The sequence below is a fragment of the Chiloscyllium punctatum genome, chromosome 37 (assembly GCF_047496795.1).
Source record: "Chiloscyllium punctatum isolate Juve2018m chromosome 37, sChiPun1.3, whole genome shotgun sequence".
NCBI classification, from domain to species: domain Eukaryota; kingdom Metazoa; phylum Chordata; class Chondrichthyes; order Orectolobiformes; family Hemiscylliidae; genus Chiloscyllium; species Chiloscyllium punctatum.
The window spans coordinates 59366478-59393698 of NC_092775.1; the positions used below are offsets into that span (position 1 = coordinate 59366478).

The 27221-nt window shown below is 42.1% G+C and overlaps 1 protein-coding gene across 4 annotated transcripts in view; it reads left to right on the plus strand.

Moving 5' to 3' along the window:
• The window catches only part of LOC140463144 (engulfment and cell motility protein 2), a 183149-nt gene that overhangs the window by 71609 nt on the left and 84319 nt on the right, over positions 1-27221 (plus strand). For 2 of the 4 annotated variants that reach the window (XM_072556900.1, XM_072556903.1), the window contains exons 4-8: positions 15635-15707; positions 16066-16116; positions 19551-19720; positions 20743-20763; positions 24658-24757. In XM_072556900.1, the coding sequence (XP_072413001.1) occupies positions 15635-15707; positions 16066-16116; positions 19551-19720; positions 20743-20763; positions 24658-24757 (415 nt within the window). The remainder of the gene's footprint in view (positions 1-15634; positions 15708-16065; positions 16117-19550; positions 19721-20742; positions 20764-24657; positions 24758-27221) is intronic. The other 2 variants (XM_072556901.1, XM_072556904.1) reach the window with 1 other exon arrangement.

A 27221-nucleotide genomic window follows, 5' to 3' on the forward strand; every position in this document is an offset into this window, starting at 1 on the left:
TGGTAGGCTGATGAAGAAGGTAAAGTTGCATGTCGTCTAGGGTGTTCTAGCTCGATGGATAGAGGACTGGTTGGGCAACAGGAGACAGTAGTAGCAGAAGGGAGCTTCTCAAAATGGATACCGGTGAACAGTGCTGTAGGTTGCCTCATTAGCAAGTTTGCAGATGACACTAAGATTAGTGGAATAGCAGATAGTGAAGGGGACTATCAGAGAATACAGCAGAATATAGATGGATTGGCGAGTCGGGCAGAGAAATGGCAGATGGAGTTCAATCTGGACAAATGCGAGGTGATGCATTTTGGAAGATCCAATTCTGGAGCAAACTATACAGTAAATGGAAAATTGATGTTCAGAGAGATCTGGGTGTTCAGGTCTCTTATTCCCCGAAGGTGCCAAAGCAGGTCAGTAGAGTGGTCAAGAAGGCACACAGCATGCTTTCCTTCATTGGACAGGGTATTGAATACAAGAGTTGTTACAGTTGTATAAGACTTTGGTTTGGCCACATTTGGAATACTAAGTACAATTCTAGTTGCCACATTACCAAAGGGATATGGATGCTTTGGAGAGGGTGCAGAGGAGGTTCAGCAGGATGTTGCCTGGTATGGAGGGTGCTAGCTATGAGGAGAGATTGAGTAGATTAGGATTATTTTCATTGGAAAGAAGGAGGTTGAGAGGAGACCTGATTTGATGCCTACAAAATCATGAGAGGTGTGGACATGGTGGATAGCAAGAAACTTTTTCCCAGAGTGGAGGACTCAATTACTAGGGGTCATAAGTTCAAAGTGAGAGGGGAAAAGTTTAGGGGAGATATACGGGGAAAGTTCTTCACGCAGAGGGTGGTGGGTGCATGGAATGCACTGCCAGAGGAGGTGGTAGGGGCGGAAACGATAGCGTAATTTAAGATGTATCTAGACAGATACATGAATGGACAGGGAATAGAGGGATACAGATCCTTGGGAAATAGGTGGCAGGTTTAGATAGAGGATCTGGATTGGCACAGGCTTGGAGCGCCAAAGGGCCTGTTCCTGTGCTGTAATTTTCTTTGTCCTCCACCACTTCCTCTCCATGAATGCACCACCCTCTGTGTGAAACAGTTACCCCTTAGGTCCTTTTTTTAAAACTTCCCTTCTCGCCCTAAACCTATGGAGAATTATGGATCAGAATTTAAATTCTGAGACTCAGAGATATTGGGACAGGCAGCCAAAAGCTTGGTCAAAGTGGTAGGCTTTGAGGAGTATCTTGAAGGAGAAGGGAGAGGTGAAAATGTTTCGGTGGTAATTCAGGACTTTAGGATCCACGCAGCCAGTGTTGGGTATGGGCCAGCTTTGCATCATCCGCTGTGATACCATCCATAGTGGGAGAAACTAGTTGGTGATGTAGCAGAGTGTCTGCCACATACAGAGCTAATATTCTGGCACAACCTGTGAGTGGGTAGAAGAAAAATAATTCAAGGGAAAATTTGGAAAGATTACACATAGTAATGGTAGCCTGGGAAAGAGGTAAAGGTGGGGTGAAAGAGGGAAGGGGTTAATCTAATAGGAAGTCAATAAAATTAACGATTCTCTCTTGAAGATTGTATCATCGTGGCTTTAATTCGAGATCAGTCATTTTGTTATTCATTCTGCCTCTGGGCAGTATTTATAAACCACTGTCATTCCTATGTTTTCTTTCATAGTAATTCCCCAGGAAATTAAACCACATCTTTGTTATTCTTTTGACACTTGATGCATATATTAACCCAGCTTCTATCTGTCTTGAACTCATACAACCTCAGAGTGTGGAAGCAGGCCATTCGATCCATCAAGTCTGCACTGACCCTCCAAACAGAATCCCACCCAGACCCTATTCCTGTAACCGTTTATTTCCCATGGCTAATCCACCTAACCTATGCATTCCTGGACCATGCGGGCAAACTAGTGTGGCCAATCCATCTAACCTGCACATCTTTGGACTGTGGGAGGAAACCAGAGCACCTGGAGGAAACCCACGCAGACATTGGGAGAATGTGTAAACTCCACACAGGCAGTCGCTCGAGACTGGAATCAAACCTGGGCCTACAGTGCTGTGTGGCAGCAGTGCTAATCACTGAGCCACTGTGCTATCCTAAATTCAGTCCTTACATTTTTCTACCTCTCTATCCTGCTTTTAAGTTCCTCTCTCAAGTGACCTTCTTGTCCAGGCTTTTTACATATCATGGAGGAGAAAGTGAAGACTGCAGATGCTGGAGATCAGAGCTGAAAATGTGTTGCTGGAAAAGCGCAGCAGGTCAGGCAGCATCTAAGGAACAGGCGAATCGACGTTTCGGGCATAAGCCCTTCCTCAGCAATTCCTGAAGAAGGGCTTATGCCCGAAACGTCGATTCTCCTGTTCCTTGGATGCTGCCTGACCTGCTGCGCTTTTCCAGCAACACATTTTCAGCTTTTTATATATCGTGCTCAATATCTTGTCTAGCTGTGTCAGTTTTTAAAATAATTTGTTCGTGGGATGTGATCTAGGCTAATGTTGGCTGGGCCGATATTTATTGCCTTTACAGGGGGTAGTCGTGAGCTGCCATTTTGAACCACTGCAGTGTTTGGTGTGTAGGTACCACCCACACTGCTATTGGGAAGGGAGTTCCAGGTTTCTGGCGCTGATTTTGTCTGATAACACTCTAGTGGAATACCGTGGAATGTTTTCTTACAACACACCGTATAAATCTAAGTCTTTGCTGCTGTAGCTATTAAAAGTGCCTTGCCTCACTCCCACTGAATCCTGCATATGGTTTAGGAATTGCTGAGCAAGAGATCCTAAAAGAAGAAGGAATCACGCTCTCTGAGGGCGTGCTCCTCTCCAGAGCAAACACAAAACCAAATTTGTTCCAGCCTGCAATTATTGTTGAATGAATGACTGATGGGAATTATTATTTGTTCGTTACCCCATAGTCATTAATTTGAGGATTAATATCTGAATGTATTTGTCTAGCATAACCTTAACTCTAGCCAGTGTGTGTGGGAAGACTGTTTATCCATGTTGGTGAACATTACTCAATATTTTAGTTCCTGCTTCTCTGGGGAACCCCCCCAACCCCCGCTTTGTACACCAGATTGTGCTGATTCTTGTAGTTCTTAGTACTGTTTAAAGGATCAGCAAAATATGTTGAGGGGAAAGATATGAAAAGACCTAAGGGGCAACATTTTCATGCAGAGGGTGGTGTGTGCATGGAATGAGCTGCCGGAGGAGTGGTGGAAGCTGGCACAATTGCAGCATTTAAAAGGCATCTGGATGGGTATATGAATAGGAAGGGTTTAGCGTGATATGGGCCAAGTCCTGGCAAATGGGACTAGATTAGTTTAGGATATCTGGTTGGCATGGACAAGTTGGACCGAATGGTCTGCTTCCGTGCTGTACATCTCTTTGACTTTATGACTGAGACCCAGGTTACTAACTTACCCAGGAGTTGTCTTGAAAAGTGAGGGGGAGGTGGGCACAGCAGGCAAAATTGGCTCTTTGTTAGGAGAGCCAAGGAGGAAAGAATAAAACTTATGGAGGCGGCTCGGAGCAATAGGCTGATATACTAAAGAGTTTGAGGAAAATCGGAAACCAGAGTTGGGTATAGAGAAAGGAAATGAGTGAAAGATAAGATGGGAACTTTGGAAGATATGAGTTATGGGAGCAATGGAATGAAGGAGTAAAAAGTGAAACAAACATAATAATATTTTGTATTTGAATTTTCTTAGAATCACAGGACAATGTAACGTGATTAGAGATCCGTGCTGTGCTGGCATTTTGATTGAGCTATGCAATTAATCTCACTTCCCCATTCTCCCTTTTGTCCAATAATCCTACCTCGTTACATGTAACAAGATTTTAAAATTATTTCTCCCCTTGTTCAGTCCAGGAACTGTTTGCTCCAAGGGACTTTCAAATACTTTCTCTGAGTTGATCTTTAAGCTATTGCTGCTGTGTTAGATTTCTCCCCACAATATAAATATTAAAGATTCCCATGGTTATTGCATAGCTTTGGGTGCAAGCTTTCTTAGTTTTTTTAATCAATATAGCAGCTTTTAGGGATAAATGAAGCTAAGCTTGTTCTCCGAACGAAGAATCTTTGGAGATTTGATAGATGTCTTCAAGATTATGCCATAGACAAAAGCTGTTCCTGACGTGGTGGTACAAGGATGGGAGACATAGCATAAATATATTGGCCAAAAGATGAGGATGTGGGCATCTGGGATTGGGGCATGGAATAATTGTATTGGCCAAAAGGTACATGGGCTGTGAGGAGGAAGAGCTTTTCTTTCCCTGTGGAATAAATGGTGATGAGTTGGACCTGCCAATTGAGGGGGATGGACACTTGAGGGAAATAATCTATGGGGTTATAGCACAGGCTGAATTACTCAACAGGGAGCCAGAATGCACTTGATGAACCAAATGACTTCCTATACAATTCTGACTATGACTTCAAAAGGCAATTAAGATTAATATTTTCCAAAACACATTTTCAAATAGCCCATTCCAGATCATTATAACATCACTGTAATTAAAACAGGAAGTTTCTCATCTCCTATCTGGTTCTTTTGTCAATCGCCTTAACTTTGATGAAGGACCCTCCTGTCCCTGTAGCTAGTGGAAATAAGGAGTAATTGTCACAACTCTTCATGATTTTGAACATCTGCAGGAAATTGACTCTTAACCTTCTCAACTGCAACTTCATTAATCATCCCATGTATCAAAACAGCATCATTCTTAATTCCATTCAGCAAAGCTTTTCTGCACCCTCTGCAAATCCTTGATGTCCTTTTCTAATGTGTGGTGCCCAATTATAGTGTTATAACTGAAGCCAGTGTTTTGCAGAGTTCACATATGCTTTTGTACTCTTTTAATGATTTCCTAATAAGAGATTCTTAATGCCTTTCTAAACACTTCCTTAATTTGTTCTGTCACCTTCAAATATTTGTGTAACCCTGGTCCCTCCGTTCCATCACCCCCTTCTTAAAATTGTACCATTTAGATTATATTTACTTTTCTCATTCTTTATACCAAAACAATCGCTTAGAAGCGAGTTCTGAGAAGGTTTGTAGCTCAGGTTGATGATCTGGGCGTAAGTTTGCTCACTGAACTGGAAGATTCATTTTCAGACATTTCGTCACCATTCTAGTTAACATCATCAGTGAGCCTCCGGATGAAGCACTGGTGTTAGTGACCCCTTTCTATTTATATGTTTCGGTTTCCTTATGGTGGTGATGTCATTTCCTGTGGTGATGTCATCACCAACACAAGGAAATCTAAACACATAAATAGAAAGCAGGTCATTAACACCAGTGCTTCTCTCAATGCTCACTGAAGATGTTACCTAGTATAGTGATGAAATGTCTGAAAATGAACCTTCCAGCTCAGCGAGCAAGCTTACATCCAGAATTGCTTATAAGGTTTGTTAGGTTATATCTGCCATATCTGTTAATATCCTTATTATTGGCTGCATTTTGGAGTTTTGTGTCATCTGAAGTCTTTGAAATGATATTCTAGCTATCAAGTATAGCTCTTTCGTATATACCTCAGATAGGAGAATGTATTGGATATAGCTCTTTCATATATACATCCAGTTCCCAAGATGCACTCTTTCACGTTGCCCACCAGTCTGAAGAACAGCCATTTACCATTACTTTCCGTCCTTTTAGCCAATTTTACACCTATGTAGCATCTGCCCTTTAATCCTTTCAATAAATCTATTAATGATACATTGTCAAACAACTTTGAATATCCATAGTGACAATTTTCATTTGACCTCATGGTATTATTGCTCGACTACTGATTCAGAGACTCGGGTAATGTCCTGGGGACCTTGGTTCGAATTTCGCCATGGCAGATGATGGAATTTGAATTCTGTAATAATCTGGAAACGCAAGTCTAATGATGATCATGAAACCATTGTCAATTGTCAGGCATTGGTTGAGATCTTTCAAGAGTCACTGGAGTCAGGAAAGGTCCCGGATGATTGGAAGATGGCTGTAGTAACCCCCTTGTTCAAGAAAGGATCAAGGCAAAAGATGGAAAATTATAGGCCAATCAGCTTAACCTCGGTTGTTGGTAAAATTCTAGAATCCATCATTAAGGATGAGGTTTCTAAATTCTTGGAAGAGCAGAGTCTGATTAGAACAAGTCAGCATGGATTTAGTAAAGGGAGGTCATGCCTGACAAACCTGTTGGAATTTTTTGAAGAGGTAACAAGTAGGTTAGACCAGGGAAACCCAGTGGATGTGGTCTATCTGGACTTTCACAAGGCCTTTGATAAGGTGCCACACGGGAGGCTGCTGAGCAAGGTGAGGGCCCATGGTGTTCGAGGTGAGCTGCTGGGATGGATTGAGGATTGGCTATCTAACAGAAGGCAGAGAGTTGGGATAAAAGGTTCTTTTTCAGAATGGCAGCCGGTGACGAGCGGTGTCCCGCAGGGTTCGGTGCTGGGGCCACAGCTGTTCGCATTATATATTAATGATTTGGATGAGGGAACCGGGGGCATTCTAGCGAAGTTTGCCGATGATACGAAGTTAGGTGGACAGGCAGGTAGTACTGAGGAAGTGGGGAGGCTACAGAAGGATCTAGACAGGTTGGGAGAGTGGTCCAGGAAATGGCTGATGGAATTTAACGTGAGCAAGTGCGAGGTCTTGCACTTTGGCAAAAAGAATAAAAGCATGGACTACTTTCTAAATGGTGAGAAAATTAATAAAGCCAAAGCACAAAGGGATCTGGGAGTGCTAGTCGAGGATTCTCTAAAGGTAAACATGCAGGTTGAGTCTGTGATTAAGAAAGCGAATGCAATGTTGTCTCTTATCTCAAGAGGGTTGGAATATAAAAGCAGAGATGTACTACTAAGACTTTATAAAGCTCTGGTTAGTCCCCATTTGGAGTACTGTGTCCAGTTTTGGTCCCCACACCTCAGGAAGGACAGACTGGCACTGGAACGTGTCCAGCGGAGATTCACACGGATGATCCCTGGAATGACAGGTCTAGCATATGAGGAACGGCTGAGGATACTGGGATTGTATTCGTTGGAGTTTAGAAGATTAAGGGGAGATCTGATAGAGACGTACAAAATAATACATGGCTTTGAAAAGGTGGATGCTAGAAAATTGTTTCTGTTAGGCAAGGAGACTAGGACCCGTGGACACAGCCTTAGAATTAGAGGGGGTCATTTCAGAACAGAAATGTGGAGACATTTCTTCAGCCAGAGAGTGGTGGGCCTGTGGAATTCATTGCCACGGAGTGCAGTGGAAGCCGGGACGCTAAATGTCTTCAAGGCCGAGATTGATAGGTTCTTGTTGTCTAGAGGGATTAAGGGCTACGGGGAGAATGCGGGCAAGTGGAGCTGAAATGCGCATCAGCCATGATTGAATGGCGGAGTGGACTCGATGGGCCGAATGGCCTTACTTCCACTCCTATGTCTTATGGTCTTATGGTCTAAAAACCCATCTGGTTCACTAATGTCCTTTAGGGAATGAAATCTACCATCCTTACCTGGTCTGGCCTATAAGTGACTCTAGCCCCATAGCAACATGGTTGACTCTTAACTGCCCTCTGGGCAATTAGGGATGGGCAATAAATATTAGTCCAACCAGTGATGCCTATATTTCCATGAATGAATAAAAAAAACTGCACAACTAGAACGCAATCAAATTAATGAAATCTCATTTGCTTTTAGTAAATCCTTTCTGACTTATGTTTATCAACTTATGCTCCTCCAAATGCCAGTTAACCTTGTTCCAGAGAGTTCTTCATCAAAGTATCCCAATCACTGATGTAAGCTGACTGGCCTGTAGCTAGGTTTATCATTCTCCACATTTCTTGGGCAGCACTGTAACAATCTTCCTCTGGCAGTATCCTCATTACCATAAATTTTGGAAAATTGGTCAGAGGCTTTGCAAGCTCCTCCCTAACCTGGGATACAACCTATCTGGACCAAGAATCTGTACCACTTTGAGGATTGTCAATCTTTTAAGTGCATCCTATCAAATGTGGCACAATGCTTTCACTTTTATCCCCCCTATACATTTAGTAGTGAAGACAGGTACACTGTACTTATTTGGGAACCAAGCCATGCTGGCTGCCTCCACAATGAGGTCTCCTCTTTTGATCCCTAATCACCACTTCCCTTGACTTTGATTGTTTTGTGGTCATGAAAGAAATCTGAGTTTCCTTTTATGATACTTACCATTCATGCTGTCTCTTTGTCCCTTTATTTTTAGATATCTTCTCTAGTTTCTATTTTCAGCTTGATTCCCTACTGTATTATTAACTTTACAATTATCAGAACTTTCCTTTTTCTGTCTTATGTTAATGAATGAATGAATGATTAATTGTCAAGCATAACTAGGGTAATAAATGAAAAGAGTTCTGTCGCCAGAATTTGGTGCCATTTTGAGGTACAATTTTTTTAAAAAGTACTCTAATAGAGTTCACCTTTATCAGCCGGGGTACCAAATACAGCTCCAAGATGTCTGCAGGGTCTACAGTCTGGGCCTACCGCATCCAGGAGCCCCCGCTGCACACTGCAGTTGATGCCCTGTCCTCTCTGGAGCAGGTGAGACTTGAAGCCCAGACCTCTCTGGTAGTGTTCCTGCCCCTGGACCAATGCACCACAGGAGGGCCCACCACGCCTGTATCTAAGGAGGATTGGAAGATTACTAATTGCTATCTTTAGACATTCAGTGAACCCAGATATTAATGCCCTTCCTCTTCCTTTTAATGGGATTTACTATTTACTCCTTGAAATCCTTCTGTTCTCCAATTATAGTTTTTGCTTGGCAGTTTTGATTGAAGTTCACTTGGGCCAGAGTTTCTTTCAGCTCACTGAAGTTAGCTGCCTCCAGTTATGTATTTTCCATAATTATTCTAAACTAATGGTATTGTGGTCACTAATAGAACATAGAACAGTACAGCATGGAGCAGGACCTTTGGCCCATGATGTTGTATTGTGACTGGAACTAATCCCTTCTGCCTGTCCTTGGTCCATATCCCTCCATTCCTTGCATATTCATATGCTTTTCTGAAATGTCTTTAACTGTCCTTATCATATCTGCCCCAACCACCACCCCTGGCAGTACATTCCAGATTCATACCACTCTCTGTGCAAAAAAAAACTTGCCCTTCATGTCTCCTTTGAACTTTCCCCCTCTCATCTTAAATGCATGCCTCCTTGTATTGGATATTTCAACTCTGGGAAAAACGTTCTGACCGAAAACCCTATCTATGCATCTCAACAAGATTAGTTACTCGCCAGTCCTCTGGGACCTCTTCAGTGGTTAATGAGAATACAAAGATCTTGGTCAAGGCCTCAGCAATCTTCTCTCAGTAACCTGGGGTAGATACAATTGGGCCCTGGAAATGATCCACTTTATTCGCCAGAATTGCATCCAGCAACTTGAGCTGGAAATACATTGATCAAGAAAATTCTCTTTCTCTAAAATTGGCTTTAGTAGCAGGAAGCAGAAGGTGATGGTCAAAGGGTGTTTTTGTGTCTGTGCCCACTGGCATACAGCAGGATTCGATGCAGGGTCCCTTGCTGTAAGTAGCATACTTTGATAATCTAAACATAAATGTAAGACTGGAAAAACACAGCAGGCTAGGCAGCATTGAGGAGCAGGAGAATCGACATTTCGGGCATAAGCCCTTCTTCAGGACGCCCTAATTCGTGAAGAAGGGCTTATGCCCAAAACGTCGATTCACCTGCTCCTCTGATGCTGCCTGGCCTGCTGCGTTTTTCCAGCACCACACTGTTCAACTCTGGTCTCCAGCATCTGCAGTCCTCACTTTCTCATAAATGTAAGACTCATTAGTTCGTAGATTAAGTTTGTAGATGACACTAAAATTGATTGTGTGGTAAATAGTGAGGAGACTACAGGACGATATAGATGGATTGATCAGTTGAGCTGAACATTGGGAAATGGAATTTAATCCTGAAAAGTGTGAGACGATGCATTAACAAAACAAGGAAATGTACGTTGAATGGTAGGGCTCTGCAAGTGTGTGTGTGTGTGTGTGTGTGTGTGTGTGTGTGTGTGTGTGTGTGTGTGTGTGTGTGTGTGTGTATACATAGATAAGTGAAGGCAGCAAGATAGTTGCTAAGAGATACTTGTCTTTATTACTCAAGGCATTAAATACAAGAGTAAGGAGGTTATGATGGAGCTGCAGTTCTGGTTGCCACACGCTAGGAAGGATGTGATTGCAGTAGCCAGGTTGAAGAGGGGAATTCACCCCAATGTTGTCTAGACTGAAACATTTCAGCAATGAAGAGAGACTAGATAGGTTGAAGCTTTTTTCCTTAGAGCAGAGAAGGTAGGAGGAGGATCTGATTGAAGTGTTCACACTTCTGAGGGGCATAGATAGGGAGAGATCTTTCCCCTTAGTAGAAGGATCAATAATCAGAGGTCACAGTTTTAAGATGTGGAGCAGGAGGGGATATGAGGATTTCCTTTTCACCCAGAGGGTTGAAAGTATCTGGAATTCAGGGGGTGGTAGAATTTAAAACCCTCGTGACATCGAAGGAAGATTTCGAACACCATACTATACAAGGTTGTGGGTCAAGTGCTGGAAAATGCGATTAGAATAGATAGGTGTTTGATCATCAGCATGGGCACAATGAGCTGAATGGCCTCTTTCTGTGTTCTAAAGGTTCTGACTCCTGTACATATTTCAGGAATCCCTTTCACTCATTGTACTTTGCATTGTTACTATCTCAATCTATATTAGGAGAATTGAAATACGTTACGGTCACTGCTCTAACACTTGCATCTTGCTGCAGTTTTGTCTGCAAATTTGACCCCCTCTCTCTTTTCCACGTTGTGAACTTTATATGCAGTCGCTCACTTAATTATTAGTGAGTTCTAACCAAATATACTTTCTTTTAGGTCCCTCATGTGCATCATCCCTCTCCAAGACTGTAGTAATTTATTTGATCTACATTGACATCCATTCCTTGTTCCCTGTCATTTACCTTTCCTGAATACCTTTGTAGCCTGGAATATTACATTTCCTATTTCTTCCTTTCTTTGAACCAGGTCTGTTTGATCACCTCTCTGTGCTTGCAGTTCACCAGCCTTGTTTGTCACATACTGTGCACTTACCCACAAGCATTCCAAACCCATCTCAGACTGCCTAGTGTTTAGCCATCTCTGATTCCTCCAAATTTTTACTGTATTGATTTCTTTGTTCCTTTGTGGGATATGAGAGTTGTTGGCAAGGGCAGCATTTTTGCCCATCCCTAATTGTCCCTAAAATGATTGGCTTGCTGGACCATATCAGAGGGCAGTTAAGAATCAAACACCTTTGCTGTGGGTCTAGAGTCACATGTAGGCCAAACGTGGTAAGGATCGCAAATTCCCTTCCCTGAAAGGCATTAGTGAACCAGATGAGTTTGTACACCAATTGATGAAAATTGGCGATGCCACTTTTGAAATACTGTCTTCAATTCTGGTCTCCCTGCTACAGGAAAACTGTTGTTAAACTTGAAAGGGTGCAGAAAAGACTTAAAGATGTTGCCAGGTTGGATTCTTTTGAGGGAGAAGTTGAATAGGCTGGGGCTATTTTCGTTGGAGTGTCTGAGGCTGACTGGTGACCTTATAGAATTGTATAAGATCATGAAGGACCTGGATAGGGTAAATAACCAAGGTCTTTTTCTCAGGATAGGGGAGTCTAAAACTAGAGGGCATAGGTTAAAGGTGAGATGGGAAAGATTTGAAAGGGTAACTTTTTCACGCAGAGGGCAGTGCGTGTATGGAATGAGTGCCAGCGAAAGTGGTGGAGGCGGTTACAACTTTTAAAAGGCATCTGGATGGGTACATTAATAAGAAGGATTTGGAGGGATATGGGCCAAATACTGGCAAATGGGACCAGATTAATTTTAGGATATATGGTAAACATGGATGAGTTGGACTGAATGTCTGTTTTCATAGAATCCTTACAGGGTGAAAACAGGCCATTTGGCCCAACAAGTCTACACTGACCCTCCGAAGAGTATCTCACCCAGACTCATTCCCCCACCCTATTACTTTACACTTCCCCTGACTAATGCACCTAACCTACATATCCCTGAACACAATGGGCAATTTAGCATGGCCAATTCACCCAACCTGTACATCTTTGGACTGTGGGAGGAAACTGGAGCACCTGGAGGAAACTCAAGCAGACATTGGGAGGATGTGCAAACTCCACACCGTTGGTCACCTGAGGCCGGAATCAAACCCGGGTCCCTGGTGCTGTGAGGCAGCAGTGCTAACCATTGAGCCACTGTGCTGTATAACTCTGACTTTATGACTCTGAGTGTTGTCATGGTCATTACTACTCAGACTTGTTTAATGTTTCAGATTATATTAATTGCATTTGACTAACACCAGTTGCTGGTGATATTCGAACCATGTCACCACATCACTAGCCCAGACCTTTGGATTACGAGTCCACATTAACATGACATTGTCTTCTCAAATCTCTGGCATTCTTTACCTTTTCTAATATTCTGTCCACCTGGTTTCCCTCTCTGCTATTGCTTCTTGGTTTCCCTTCTCTCCTACCAATTAAAAAAAAAATCAAATCTAAATTTGATGAGCTAATCTTGTGAGAGCCCCTGGATGTCTGAGCCTTCAGAGCACATAGCATCCTTGGCACAGTGCTGAAATTTACTCTAGGTGTTTACACCACCAGCAACATGCGTTTGTATAGCTTCTTTAGCATCGGACAGAAGTGGATGCTCAGGCAAATACTATCCTAAATGGCTTGATCAAACAGCTAGGATTTAGAGGAGGTAAGAATAATAAAGGCTGAGTGATATTGAGGAAAATTCCAGAGGAGTGAAGGAATGTCACGACCAATGGGAGTGTTGAGGCCTAGAAGCTGAGTCGGAGTATCAGAAGTTTGGTGTGTATGTGAGCTCATGAGGGTCAAGGATATGAAAGAAGTTAAGAGAATTTGAGCATTTTAAATTGATAGGTTTAAAGGACCTGGAGTCACCATTGTGTACAGCAGGTGGCCTTTGCGATCAGGATGGTATGAGGTTGGGCCTTCCGTTTGGGATCAAAGAAGGTCTTGAAGATTGCAGACGCACTGGTCTGGCCCTCAAATGGTAGCCAATGAAGGAGAATGGAATTGGAGGCAATAACACCAAGTGTGTAGGAGCAAACGTCATTGAAAAGTTCTTATATTGATTTGGGCCACTTTACAAATATAAAAGATGATTGGCTCAAGTTTTGATTAAAGGAAAATGTATTTGTGTTAGCTCAGGCACTTGTCTGTACAATATCAGCAGCAATTTCAATCTACATGTAGTGCAGGATGTCCCTGCTGTTTCACAAGGCTTGATGTCAGAAGCCTGCAGCCATATATACTGCCCATATCGAGAAGGGAAGCTCCATCTGTGGTTAACTACAAGGAATTGGATCAGGTAGGCATGTGACTCCCTACATTGAATGTTGACTATTTCCTATGTGGGGGTGTAGTGTTGGGGTGTAATGTGGGGGTGGTTGAAGAGTTTGGTGTATTCTGGTCCATAATTAAACTCAGGATTGGAAGGGCAGCTGTTGAGGATAATAAGTATTATGTACTGGGACATTGAGAGTTTTGGAGTTAATAAACAACATTGTGTGTAGTGCAGGACTCTCCAATTCACCAGTAGACCAAGCAGAGCAATACCCTTTATTGTATTCTCAACACTCAATGTCCACATCGGTACCTGAAGCATGAGGGAAGTGGGTGACAGTGAGTTTGTATCTCCTCATTAGTAAGTGCATTCAAAGAGGGGGGGGGAGAAATAATTTCAACATAAAATAAGGTTCCAGGTGTGGTTAGTTGTATTTTAGCTGGTGTTTGTTGATGTAGCAGTGTATGTGTGGAGATTAACCAAAACGTAGAGATTCACATATGGATAAAAATGACTACCTAGCTATTAATAGATTTGTGATTGTGAATGAGGCAGTTAATGAATGGATATAGACTAATCTGCTTTGTGTAAGAGTGCTGATGCAGTAACATTCTTTATAATGAGGAAATCATGTTTTAGATGATAACACATGGATTTATTTCAACATTGAAATGACTGCACAGAGGACAGTATCACTCATTATTTACGTGTACACAGTATGTGACCTCTGACCAGCTGGCTCAGAGCCGGTCCATAGAGTGAGGAGGCTTTCTGAATCTCCTGTTCATATCTTTCAGACAAGGCTCCTGATTGTGGTTGTTAACTTGTGCCAATCAGATATTGCAAACTCAATGAGACCCACCTTGCCCTTGTTCCAATCACTACCAATCCATTCTGTCTTCAGCAGTGCTATGTAAACATGTCCTAATATCAATATCCTCCTCAATGCAAATCAATCATTGTACCAGTGTTCCAGGAATTGCAAGACCTTCTGATCCAATGAAAGGTGTTGTACAGTTTAAACCGTTGCATGGGAAATTTGTGTTCAAAGCAATGTGTTAACACAGGGCCCCATCAGTGTCAGATGAGTGGGTTGCTGAGGAAATGAGATAAGGAAAGAGGGTGGGACTGGTGAAGTAGATAGGAATAGGCAGAGCAATTGTAGAAATATGTAATAGATGAGCTAGATATCTTTGACGCTAATAGAGGAGACATTAGATACAGTGTGAAGTGAAGGACGTTTCCTTTGTGGCCTTGTTTTCTGAATAAATCCATTTTGATTCTGCCTTGAGTGTAAATTGGAATGTAACACTATCACCATGGTTCACATTTGGGTCATTACTGGGTTTGTACTCTCCATATTTTGGGAGTATTTGGTAGGGCAAGGGTATTGAGTGATATGGAGATATGGCAGAAAAATGGATTTGAAGTACACATTAACCCCTTGTTAATGGAAATAGACTAGTGATTATCAGATTATCTTGTCAGTTATCAATGGTATACTGATCAGGTTATGATATTATTAATTACTGTTACAAAAAAAAATTGTCAGTTTGCGGCTATACAGGACATTGGTTAGGCCACTGTTGGAATATTACATGCAATTCTGGTTTCCTTCCTATCTGAAAGATGTTGTGAAACTTGAAAGGGTTCAGAAAAGATTTACAAAGATGTTGCCAGGGTTGGAGGATCTAAGCTACAGGGAGAGGCTGAACAGGCTGGGGCTGTTTTCCCTGGAGTATCGGAGGCTGAGGGGTGACCTTATAGAGGTTTACAAAATTATGATGGGCATTGATAGGATAAATAGACAAAGTCTTTTCCATGGGGTCGGGGAGTCCAGAACTAGAGGGCATACATAGGTTTAGGGTGAGAGGGGAAAGATATAAAAGAGATCTAAGGGGCAACACTTTCACGTAGAGGGTGGTATGTGTATGGAATGAACTGCCAGAGGATGTGATGGAGGCTGGTACAATTGCAACATTTAAGAGGCATTTGGATGGGTATATGAATAGGAAGGATTTGGAGGGATATGGGCCGGTTGCTGGCAGGTGGGACTAGATTGGGTTGGGATGTCTGGTCGGCGTGGACGGGTAGGACCGAAGCGTCTGTTTCCATGCTGTACATCGCTATGACTCTATAATTATTTATATTATCTGATCGCCAGTGATTGTGGTTCTCTATTATTTATCATTGCTGTTGCTATACTGGACACCGAAGGGATTTTTGATGTGATTTTTCTGGTTTGCATTACAGGTGGTCTTTACCTAATCCAGAGCACTATACTCTACGGTATGCTGATGGGACCCAGCTATACATTACAGAAAAGGTCAGTCCTCTGCTCCATGAAGTCTTTAAACCCCCCCAATACCAGCATTTAATGCCCGTCAATCAGTAATTCAGTAACATTCATTGCACAGGGAATAGATGATGAAGGCCAATCTGACTTTTTTCATCCAGAGCTACCCTGCTGTTGCTCTGTTGTAGCATCTTAAATTATTTCAGAGCTAGGCTTATGCTGTCTGCACACCTAGTGTTTGACCTGTTTTAGACAATTCAGTAAACCTCACTATCTGAACTTGTGTTGGGCAGGTGAATGTAAATTAATAGCTGTTCTCCATTTTAAAATTCATTGTTGTCCTTTTTTGTTTTTCTCTCTTGCTACCTCTCTCAAATCCTCGCTTAAGACTCGCAATGAGATTAAAAATGGAACAATTCTGCGGTTGGCCATTTCCCCCGTGAGTATTCTTTTTTTTACACATTTTGTGAAGTGCAAACACAAACTGTACATTTGGTTCATGTGATCCTGCACGAATGGCTTGTGGGAAAGTGCACTTGATGTTGACTCTTAGGTCTCATTGAAATAAGATCAGTTAGTGAGCTGCAGATGCCTAATGCATGGTCCCAGGTAGCTCTTCCATAAGGTGGGTTTAAATTTCAGGTCACTGCTACTGTCATGTTTTTTTTTGTTACTTTTATTAATGACTGGAGATGGTTTGTAAGAAGTTACCCTGTGCATATTTTGCAAATTAAACACAGGTGTACGCTTCCTATTTGTGAATGTGACTGGGTGGAACGTTAAAAAGTCAGCATTCAGAAACCACTCCAAGACCAATGAGCAACTTCGGTATTGTAACTTAACACCGGCCATCTGCAGCAGCTTAACAGCTAACCCAATCAGGAAGACTGCAAAAATCATTACTTATTGACCAACACGGCTGGAAACTATGCCTGTGATGACAGCAAGTTACATTTATATATCACCTTCAATGCAGGAAAACATCCCAAGGAGTATTTTTGTCATTCAAAGGATGAGAGTGTTGCTGGTTAGGCCAGCACTTATTGGCCATCCTAATGGCAGTTAAAAGTCAACAACTTTGCTATGGGTCTGGAGTCACATGTAGGCCAGACCAGGTAAGTATGGCTGTTTCCTTCCCTAAAGGACATCAGTGAACCAGATGGGATTTTCTCTGAAAACCAACAGTGTCAGCAAGCAAAAACGTACACCGAGCCAGATTAGAGCACGTGGTCGAAAAGTGGGCCAAAGAGGTTGGCTTTAAGTAGCAGTTAATTAAAGGTGGAAAGAGGGATGTGAGGAGAGAATTCCAGTGCTTAGACCCAAGTAACTGAAGATATGATCAAAACTGGGCGTACCTGAGGGCAGAATTGGACTTGCATAGATATTTTGGTGGATTCTAGGACTGGAGGAGATTACAGAGAAGGGAAGAGGCAAAGGCTATTGTAGGATTTGAACTCCAGACAAATCCTGGCATTACTTAGAGAGGAATCTATGTAATTCAGTTAGCACAGGGTAATGGGAGGTGGGACTTATTGCAAGTTGGGACACAAGCAGCTTTGGAATACATCAAATTTACAAACTGTAATTTGGGGGACACCTGCCAAGAGCAAGTTGAATAATTAAGTCTAGAAATAACAAAGGCATGAAAGAAGGTTTCAGCAGGGAACTGAGGCAGAGACAGTCCAGTAATGACTTTAGTTGTGCATCTCAATTTGGTTGGTAGGGCTCTCACATGATAGTCATAAGGTCCCACTGTAGAATTCAAGCATGAAAATCTAGGCTGATGTTTCAGTGCAGTAACCAAGGGAGTGTTTCCCTGCTGGAGGTGTTCTTGTTTGGATGAAATGTTAAACTTGCACCATGTCAGGTTGAGAGGTGACTTAATTGATACATAAGATAATCAGAGGGTTAGATACGTTCGACAGTGGGAGCATTCTTCCTTGGATGGCGATGGCTAACACAAGGGGACATGACTTTAAATTGAGGGGTGATAGATATAGGACAGATGTCAGAGGTAGTTTCTTTACTCAGAGTAGTAGGGGCATGGAACGCACTGCCTCCAAGTCGCCAAATTTGAGGGCATTTAAATGGACGTTGGACAGGCATATGGATAAGAATGGAATAGTGTAGGTTAAATGGGCTTCAGATTGGATCAACAGGTCGGCGCAACATCAAGGGCCGAAGAGCCTGTGCTGTGCTGTAATGTTCTATGTTCTAATTCTTTTTTTATATATTGTTACCAGTGTTCTATTTGAAGCTATTCAAAAAAAGGTCTGCCTATCAGATGGGCGTAAAAATTGTGCCCCGTCACTACTTCAGTGAAAAACAGGGGAGTTATCACTGGTGGCCTGAGCAATATCATTACACTTATGTTTGTGGGAGCTTGATGTATGGAAATTGGCTGTTGTTTCCCATAATGAAGCAGTTGTCAATCTTCCAAAAATTGTTTGGATCTAAAACACTTTGGGACATCTGGTGGTCAGGGAGAGTACCACATAAATACATGTCTTTTGTTTATATTTTCTCAATACCTAGGTGGAGGAAATTTCTGCTCATCCAGTATTGGATTTTTAAAAATCCATCATTAACAGGATCTGGGCATTGCTGGCTGGGACAGCATTTATTGCCATCCCTAATTGCCCACAGGGCAGTTAAGAGTTGACCATGTAACTGTGGTTTTGGAATCCTATGTAGACCACACTAGCTGGCAGTTTCTTTCCCTGAAGTGAACCAATGGTTTATTCCTGACAATTGACAATTTTTAATTCCAGGTAATATTTTAATGGAATTCAAACTCCATCTGCTGTGGCAGGATTCAAACTCAGGTCCCCAGAACATTACCTCGGACTTTGGATTAATAGTCAACAGATAAAACCACTGTGCCATCCGAGTACTGGATGTTGGAGAAACAGTCTGATCATTTAGAGACAGTGGAGGAACTGAGAGAGTGGTGGGGTTTGTGTTGGACATCATCAGTGTACACATGAAAATTAATCCTGTGGTTTCAGATAGTGTTGATGAGGAGCGGTGGAGGGAGCGAGTAGATTTTTAAAAATAATTAGAATGGGGCCATGGACAGATCTTTGGAGGCCACTGTGTGGCAGCAGGATGAGAAGCTATTACAAACAATACTTTAGCTGTGATGAGACAGATTGGAATAAAACTAGGCAAGTGTGGGTCTATCCAGGTAGACAGCAGTGGAAAGTGTTGATCGGTTAAGATGGTCGAGGCTGATAGTTTACTTTTGTGACAGTTGTGTAGCATGTTATCGCAAAATCCACAGTAGGATTGGGATGCAAACTATCAGCCCAGATTGGATGATTGCAACCGTGTAAATTACTTGACAGCTTGTGAACGCTATCTGGACGCGAGGTAAAAAGGTACTGGATAGTCAATACCTGAAGGGCTACAAGTGTGGAGAAAGTGAGGACTGCAGATGCTGGAGATCAGAGCTGAAAAATGTGTTGCTGGAAAAGCGCAGCAGGTCAGGCAGCATCCAAGGAGCAGGGGAATCGACGTTTCGGGCATCCTGAAGAAGGGCTTATGCCCGAAACGTCGATTCTCCTGCTCCTTGGATGCTGCCTGACCTGCTGCGCTTTTCCAGCAACACATTTTTCAGGGCTACAGTTGTGCAGAGTTGGGGGAATATCAGTGCAGTCTACTTTCCCATACCTGGAGCTATGAGTACCAGTCAGTCGCACAGCCTCTTCTCAGACAACACTGTGGTGTAAAGGCAGGCTGGAAGAGGAAGAGGGGAGAGTGAGCTGGATGCTTTCCTATGGTATTGCATGTACAGCATTATATTGATTTTAAAACTACTAATTCATCACATTGCAGAAGAGCTATTTCTCATGGGAACTATATTGTTAACAGACTCGAGCAGCCCGTCAACTGTTGGAAAGGATACAGTCGTCTGGCCTAGACTCCCGACTCGATGCTCTGAAAGAGCTGGCGAAACTTTCTGCTGATGCCACCTTTGCCACTGAGTTTATCAACATGGAAGGAATTTTCATCCTCACTCTCCTGGTGGAAAGTGGAACCAAGTTAGTGCTAGTGTTTTATATTTTAAAAAAAAAATAGATTCTTTAAATGGTTGCAAAGTTCAAGACTTGGACTTCAGTTATGTAGATAAACTGAAGAAACGGCAATTGTTTTTCTTTCAAAGATTAAAAGTAGGTTTAATGGAGGGACTTGGATAGAGTAAATAAAGAAACATGTTGCCGCTGTGAGGAAGGTCTGTGGTTAGAGGCACTGATTTAAGATGATTGAAAATGTGGATCTGAGGATTTTGTATTGTATTTGGATATCATAATCCTGAATGCACTGCCTGGAAGGGCAGAAGAAGTATTCAGCAGTCATTTTCAGAAGAGGTTTGGATAAGTATTTGATAAAAAGCCCTGTGCAGAGCTGTGACAAAAAAGCAGTGGAGTAGGACTAAACAAACAGCTCTTTTTAAAACAGCCAGCGCATGCTGAAGAAGTCATATTAGACTTGAAACATTAACTCTGTTTGTCTCTCCACGGATGCTTCTAGATTCTCTACTGACCTGCACCTTTTTCTTTAACATAGGATTGGTTGACCTCCTTTTGTGCTGTGAATGTTTATTGAGTAAAATGGGTTTGGTAGTATTTCAAAGATTTTGGAAACCACATGTAGCACATGGTGCACCAAGAAGTTCAACTCCTCACTTCATGTTTTGAAAGTATCTCTCCGAGATACTGTCAAAAGTGCCCATTGCTGTTCAGTGTAGATTTCCTCTGCCTGCTACAGCGTCCACATCCATAATCCATGTTCTCTGTGATGCCTCACCCCAGGGTTGTCTGGGAAGCAGAAAGCAGCCATCTGTTTATGATCATTGACTCTCTATCGCTGCTGTGAGAGAGTTTTTACCAAGTGCAGGGAAGATGAACTGTTCGATGTAATAAAGTAAAATGTGAGACGGCTGGCTAACTGGAGAGCAGAGCTATTTCAGTCTGTGAAATGAGAATAGTTAATATTGTGCATTTTGTATTTCTGGCCTGTGCTAATACTTATCAGTTATCTTCGTTTTGTGTTTTACTTCCAGCAACTTACTGGATAAATTCAGGTAAACCTTGTTCTTGTGTGAAATGTTTGAAACAGGAGTGGCTGACGGCTTCATCCCCATTGGATAACCATTTGTGCCAACATTAAATAATGCCCCATTGCTTTTAGGTAATTGGCAACATGTAGAGCGAACCAAGATCATTAACAGCCATCTTCCTTGCTTGTTCGGCCTCACACGTCATTTTGTATTGTGATGGACGCCTGCTCATCGCCTGTACCTATTGGACTGTTTTATTTATTGGTCGGTTTGCTTTTCTGTCTCGTATCCATGCTCCCCCTTCAGTCTGTCCATAACTGCCTGGAGATCCCTGTCAGTAAAGTGGGTTTTTCAGGACTGCCTTGCCTCCTTTGTAAATGTCTGAATTATCTGCTGAGCAGGCTGTTTAACAAGCTGAGTGTCGTTTTCATCCTTACTCTGAGAATTAGCAGGTGATTGGGTGGTACAGTCACAGATATAGTCTGATTGGCTGCTTGGTTGAATGTGATGATGCGAGCTCTAAACATACAGATTCAAGCACAAGTGCCATGTTAATTTCCCTTGATCATGTGCATTTAACGCTCTGCTTTGTACAGTTCCTGCCAGTCCTTTGGTGCTTAATCTGAGTGAAGACCCCTAATTATTGCCTTGGAAGGTTGATTAGATTCAGTTGCTTAAAATACTAAAAGAATTCCATAGGGTCATTACAGTGAAACTGCCTCTGCTGGTAGAGGGGGCATAATCTTCCAGTTGGGGTTAGGCCATTCCATGAGTGAATCAAATGAAAACTTTCTTCCCAAGAAATCTCATAGAAATCTGAAGCTTTCTCTCCTAGAATATTGCAGATATTGGGAGTGGTGAGCAGCTTTCTAGCAGAAATTAATAGATTTTTATTAGCTAAGGGTAAACGTAAAGCAAGTGGACACAAATCAATCATGATTTAATTGAATGGCAGAGCAAGCTTAAGACATTAAAAGGCGCTGCCTCTTCCTAATACTTCTATTAAATGTACATATGGAATTAAATAGTGACAAATCCATAGGAACTTGCAGTTTCCATCCATTGGTGTTCAAGGAACTGGGGAGCACATTGTAGACACTCTACCTATAATCCTTCAAGAGTTCACTAGATATGGGGGTTGTCCCTCTGGATTGGAAAATTACAAAGTTATTCAGCTTTTGAAGAAGGGCAAAAGAGGAAAACTAAGAAATCACAGACCAATTAGCATAACTTCGATGGTGAAGTCATTATTAGGCCCTGTAATTACTTAAGCACTTTAGTAGGAAAAATAGAGGTGGAGTACAGGAAGAATAGACCACTTTCGAAATGGAGAAAGGCTTCAGAAATCTGAGAATTCAGAGTCCAAGTTCAGGATTCTCTTAAGTTTGACATGCAAGTTCAACTGGCAGTTTGGAGGGCAAATACAATATTAGCATTCATTTTTAGAGGATTAAAATACAAAATAAAATTAAAATACAGAGGTATACTGCTGAGGCTGTATAAGGCTCTGGTCAGACCGCATTTGGAATATTGTGAGCAGTTGCGGGCTCTGGGTCTGTACCTGATGGAGTTTAGAAGGCTGAGGGAGGATCTGATGGAAATGTACAGAATACTGAGAGGCCTGAATAGAATGGATGTGGATAAGATGTTTCCACCAGTAAGAGAGACTAGGACCCAAGGGCACAGCCTCAGAGTTAAGGGACAACCCTTTAGATGAGGAAGAATTTCTTCGGGCAGAGGGCGGTTAATCTGTGATATTCCTTGCTGCAGAAGGCTAAATCACCTGAGTGTATTTAACACCAAGATAGATAAGCTCTTGATTAGTATGGCGATCAAGGGTTGCCGGGAGAAAGCATGAGTATGGGGCTGAAAAACATATCAGCCAAATGGTGAAGAAGACTTGATGGGCCAAATGGCATAATTCTGCTCCTGCGCCTTACGGTCTTACGGATGGGGTACCTGAATACCTTGAACATGACTGATCAGTCATGCCTGACAAACTTCATTGAATTCTTTGAAGGGGTGACTAAGGTGGTGGACAGGGGGATATCTGTGGATGTTTATATGGACTTTCAGAAGGCACCTAATGAAATCCCATTTAAGAGACTGCTAACTAAGGTAAGAACTCACAGAGCTAAGGGCAAATTACTGACCTGACTTGGAAATTGGTTGAGTGGCAAGCAACAGAAAGTAGAGTTATGGGTAGATAATCAAATTGGCACAATGTGACCAGTGGTGTCCCACAAGGATTTGTATTCGGGTCTTAGTTATTTATATTATTCATTTAATGACTTAGATATTGGCATAGGTAATAATGTATCCAAATTTGCTGTTGACACAAAGTTAGGTAGCATTGTAGACCATTTAGATAGTTTATCAAAATCCCTTTGTAATTTTTAAGCTAAGTGAATGAACAAAACTGTAGCAGATGGTGTTAAGTAAAGCAAACATGAGGTGATCCATTTTGGACCGAGAAAGGATAGATCAGGATACTTTTGAGATGGTATGAAGTTAAATGTAGTGGATGTCCAAAGAGACTGGGGAGCTCAGGTGCATAGGTCTTTAAAATGTCACAAAGCAGTACAGAAAATAATCAAGAAAGCTAATGGAATACTACCTTTATATTGGGAGGACTGGAGTACAGGATACAGAAGTTATGCTGCAGTTATACAAAATCTTAGTTAGACCCCACTTGGAGTACTATGAGTAGATCAGGTCACCACACCTTAAGGAGGATAAATTGGCCTTTGAGGGAGTACAATGTAGGTTTACAAGAAAGATATCTGGACTTCAGGGGTTAAGTTATGAGGAGTAATTACACAAATTAGGCCTGTTTTCTCTAGGATTTAGAAGACTATGGGGTGATTTGACCAACGTTTTCATGATATTAACAGGGGAAAACAGGGTAGCTAAACTATTTCCATCTTACATGGATTTATGCAGTTTTTGAGCAAAATAAAATGTAATTCTGCAAGTACAAATTCACCCCACAAAAATTTGTGTGTACTTATGTAGGAGAGAACAATTCAGTATGTGCATGTGGGTCTGTGTGTGGGGGTGTGAGTATCTGTGACAGAGCTTGTGTATGTGTGTGAGTGTGGGGAGAGTATGAGAGAGGGTCTGCACAAGTGTGTGGGACCCCACACTCACACCCACACATGCATCCTCTCACAGACTTATATCCCATTACGCTCGCACCCACACACACCCACATGCACATACTCACTCAGTCTCCCCTGCACATGCACACACACATAAGTTTGTGGGGTGAATTTGTACTTGTAGAATTACATTTTATTTTGCTTAAAAACTGCATAAATCCATGTAAGATTCTGTAAATCCCACTTTAGAAATAGAATCAGTCTGACCTAACATTGGGACACAGATAGACTTTAACTTCACACCTTTTAATAAATTATCTGAGCTGAGATGGCACCTATTGTAAAAGCTATCTTGAGAATGTGACATTAAAGTTCTGGGACTTGCATATGAAGGAACCAAAATTAACATGATCATTCTAAAAGATGAACGACTTAAGCTAAATTTGTTTAATATTACATTCCATGACACTGCAATCCTGTTACTCTAAATTCTGTGTCTTACGATTCTGCTCCACAACACCTGATGAAGGAGCAGCACTCCAAAAGTTAGTGCTTGCAAATAAACCTGTTGGACTATAACCTGGTGTTGTGTGATTTGTAACTTTGTCCACCCCAGTCCAACACTGGCTCCTCCAAATCATAATATATTTCAGGCTAGATATTCAGTGGCATCCCAAGATTTGGAAACGCTGTCCACTTGGGCACAGGATGGACACAGTTATTGATGTTTCCATCATTTGAGCAGTGTGTGTCCTAGTCTGTAAACATGAGCTGGCGTTCTCTGTACTGACCAATTGAACCACCTGTTTCCTTGCAGTTTTGGCGAGATGCTGGCCTTCACACTGACCGCATTCCTGGAGCTTATGGATCATGGAATTGTCTCGTGGGATATGATCTCCACTGCCTTCATCAAACAGGTCAGGAGAGAGACAGACTAACAAGCAAATGCCTGTGGTATCCTCCTCCCATTCAGGTCTCTGCCCTTTATGTCCTCCTGAATGAAACAGACATGATTCCTCATCAGCTGTCTAGAACTCTTTTGGTATCTAGGATCTGTTATCAAATGGTATGGATCATTGTTCTTAGCTCTGCCCTATTGTTAAAAGTAAAGACTTGCATTTTTTTATAGTGTCTTTTACAACCTCAGTGTCTCAAGGCAGAGGCTGAATAGGCTGTTTTCCTTGGAGTTTTGGAGGCTGAGGGCTGATCTTACAGAGGCTTATGAAATCATGAGGGGCATGGGATGGGGGGGAGTCCAAAACTAGAGGGCATAAGTTTAAGGTGAGACGGGAAAGATTTAAAAGGGATGAAAAGGGTAACTTTTTTCATGCAGAAGGTGGTACGTGTGTGGAATGAGTTTCCAGCGGAAGTGGTGGAGGCTGGTACAATTACAACATTTAAAAGGCATCTGGATGGGTATATGAATAGGAAGGGTTTTGAGGGAAAGGGACCAAATGCTGGAAAATAGAACTAGATTAATTTAGGATATCAGGTCAGCATAGACAAGTTTGACCGAAGGGCCTGTTTCCTTGCTGTACAGCTCATTGACTCTAAGTTGTAGCCAGTCAAATAGATCTGAATTACAGCCATCTTTCCAATCTAGGAACCACTGCAAATAAAAAGGCCCCAAGTCAAATGACCGGCTAATCAGTGTTTGGGATGTTGGTTGAGGTATAAACGTTGGCCAGGACACCATGGAAATTAGCAATCAGCAACAACGCTGGCCTTGCCAATGACACCCATATCCCATGAGAGAATAAATTTAAAATGCTTCAGAATCCTGCATATTTTAATAATGTCAACTCCCATTCTTCTAAACTGCAAATAATATGGACCCCTGTCCACTCAGCATCGCATTGTGGGACACTTCCTTCATCCCAGGGACCACTTCAGTGATTAATCACTGACCTACCTCCAAGTGTGTCCTTTCTTCAGTATGAAGTTATAAATCACGCAACACCAGGTTGTAGTCCAACAGGTTTATTTGGAAGCACTAGATTTTGAGGTGTAGCCTCTTCATCAGGTGGTTGTGGAACAGTGATGAAGAGGCTGCGCCTCGGAAGCTGGTGCTTCCAAATAAACCAGCTGGACTATAATCTGGTGTTGTGATTTTTACCTCTGTCCACCCCAGTCCAACACCGGCTTCTCCACGTCATTCCTTCAGTTATGAAGACCAGAATTACACCCAGTGCCCAGATGTTTACTCACCAAAGCCCTGTATGATTGTAGCCAAACCTTATTCTTGTACAATACTTCATTGCCAATCCAATAAAGACAAACTTTCCATTTGCTGTCCAAGTTGTTGGATTTACATGTATGCTAACTTTGTGTACCTTGTATAAGCATACCCAAGTCCTTTTTAACATTAACATGTACAAATTTCACAACTTCTTAAGTAAATGACCTCATACTTGCCCATCATCTGCCATGTTGTTGCCCAGTTAACCTGTCTATATCTTATTGCAGCCTCTTTTGTTCACCCCTTAGCTTACCTTTTTATCTACTTTTTGACTATATAAAGCCAATGTGTCCAAATTTGCTATCAGTTGATTTTTAAGTCTCGAATATAAACAGTGAATAGGTCCAATCCCAGAAGTAATTGTTGTAGCACTCCACTGGTCACAGCCTACTACGGTCTGGTGCCTGACCATCAGCTGGCAAATGGATAGTCATTGCAAATTGAATTATTTAGTGAAAAGGCACAGACTGATCAGATTTCTAATGGAAATGTTTGCAGCTGAATTAAGGTGGTGAGGCAGGGTTTTGAATTATTATTTATCTTGCTAGTTCGATACATCTTTGCACCATGTATTTGTTTATTCGTGAACTCCTCCATTGTGAATACTGCGTGTATGTGTATGTAATGGAGGGTGTGATGTTGGTGTGTAGACATTATAAGGCTTTGCTACAGCCAGCACGATTTATCCATTCCACATGTGATATTGAAAAGTAATTTTCTGTCTCTCCTCTCAGAACTTGTCAGGCCTAAGCTGGATGGTGTCATGGACTAGGCCCTTTCACTTGCGTGCCTTGATCCAAATTACATTGTGCACAAACCAAGAAAATTCCCAGTTTAGGCACCGAGATCTATGACACAGGGAAAAGGCCTTTGAGTTTGCACCATTCAAGCCACATAACTATTCTAATCCCGTTTTCCAACCCTTGCCCCACAGCCTTGCATTCTTTGGCATCACAAATAGAATCATAGTGACATAGAGATGAACAGCATGGAAACAGACCCTTCAGTCCAACTAAATACTTCTTAAATGTTATGAGAATTTATGCCTCTACCACCCTCTTACAGAGTTTCAGATTTCTCCTACCCTCTGGGTGAAAATGTTTTTCCTCACATCCACTCCAGACCTCCTGCCACTATCTTTA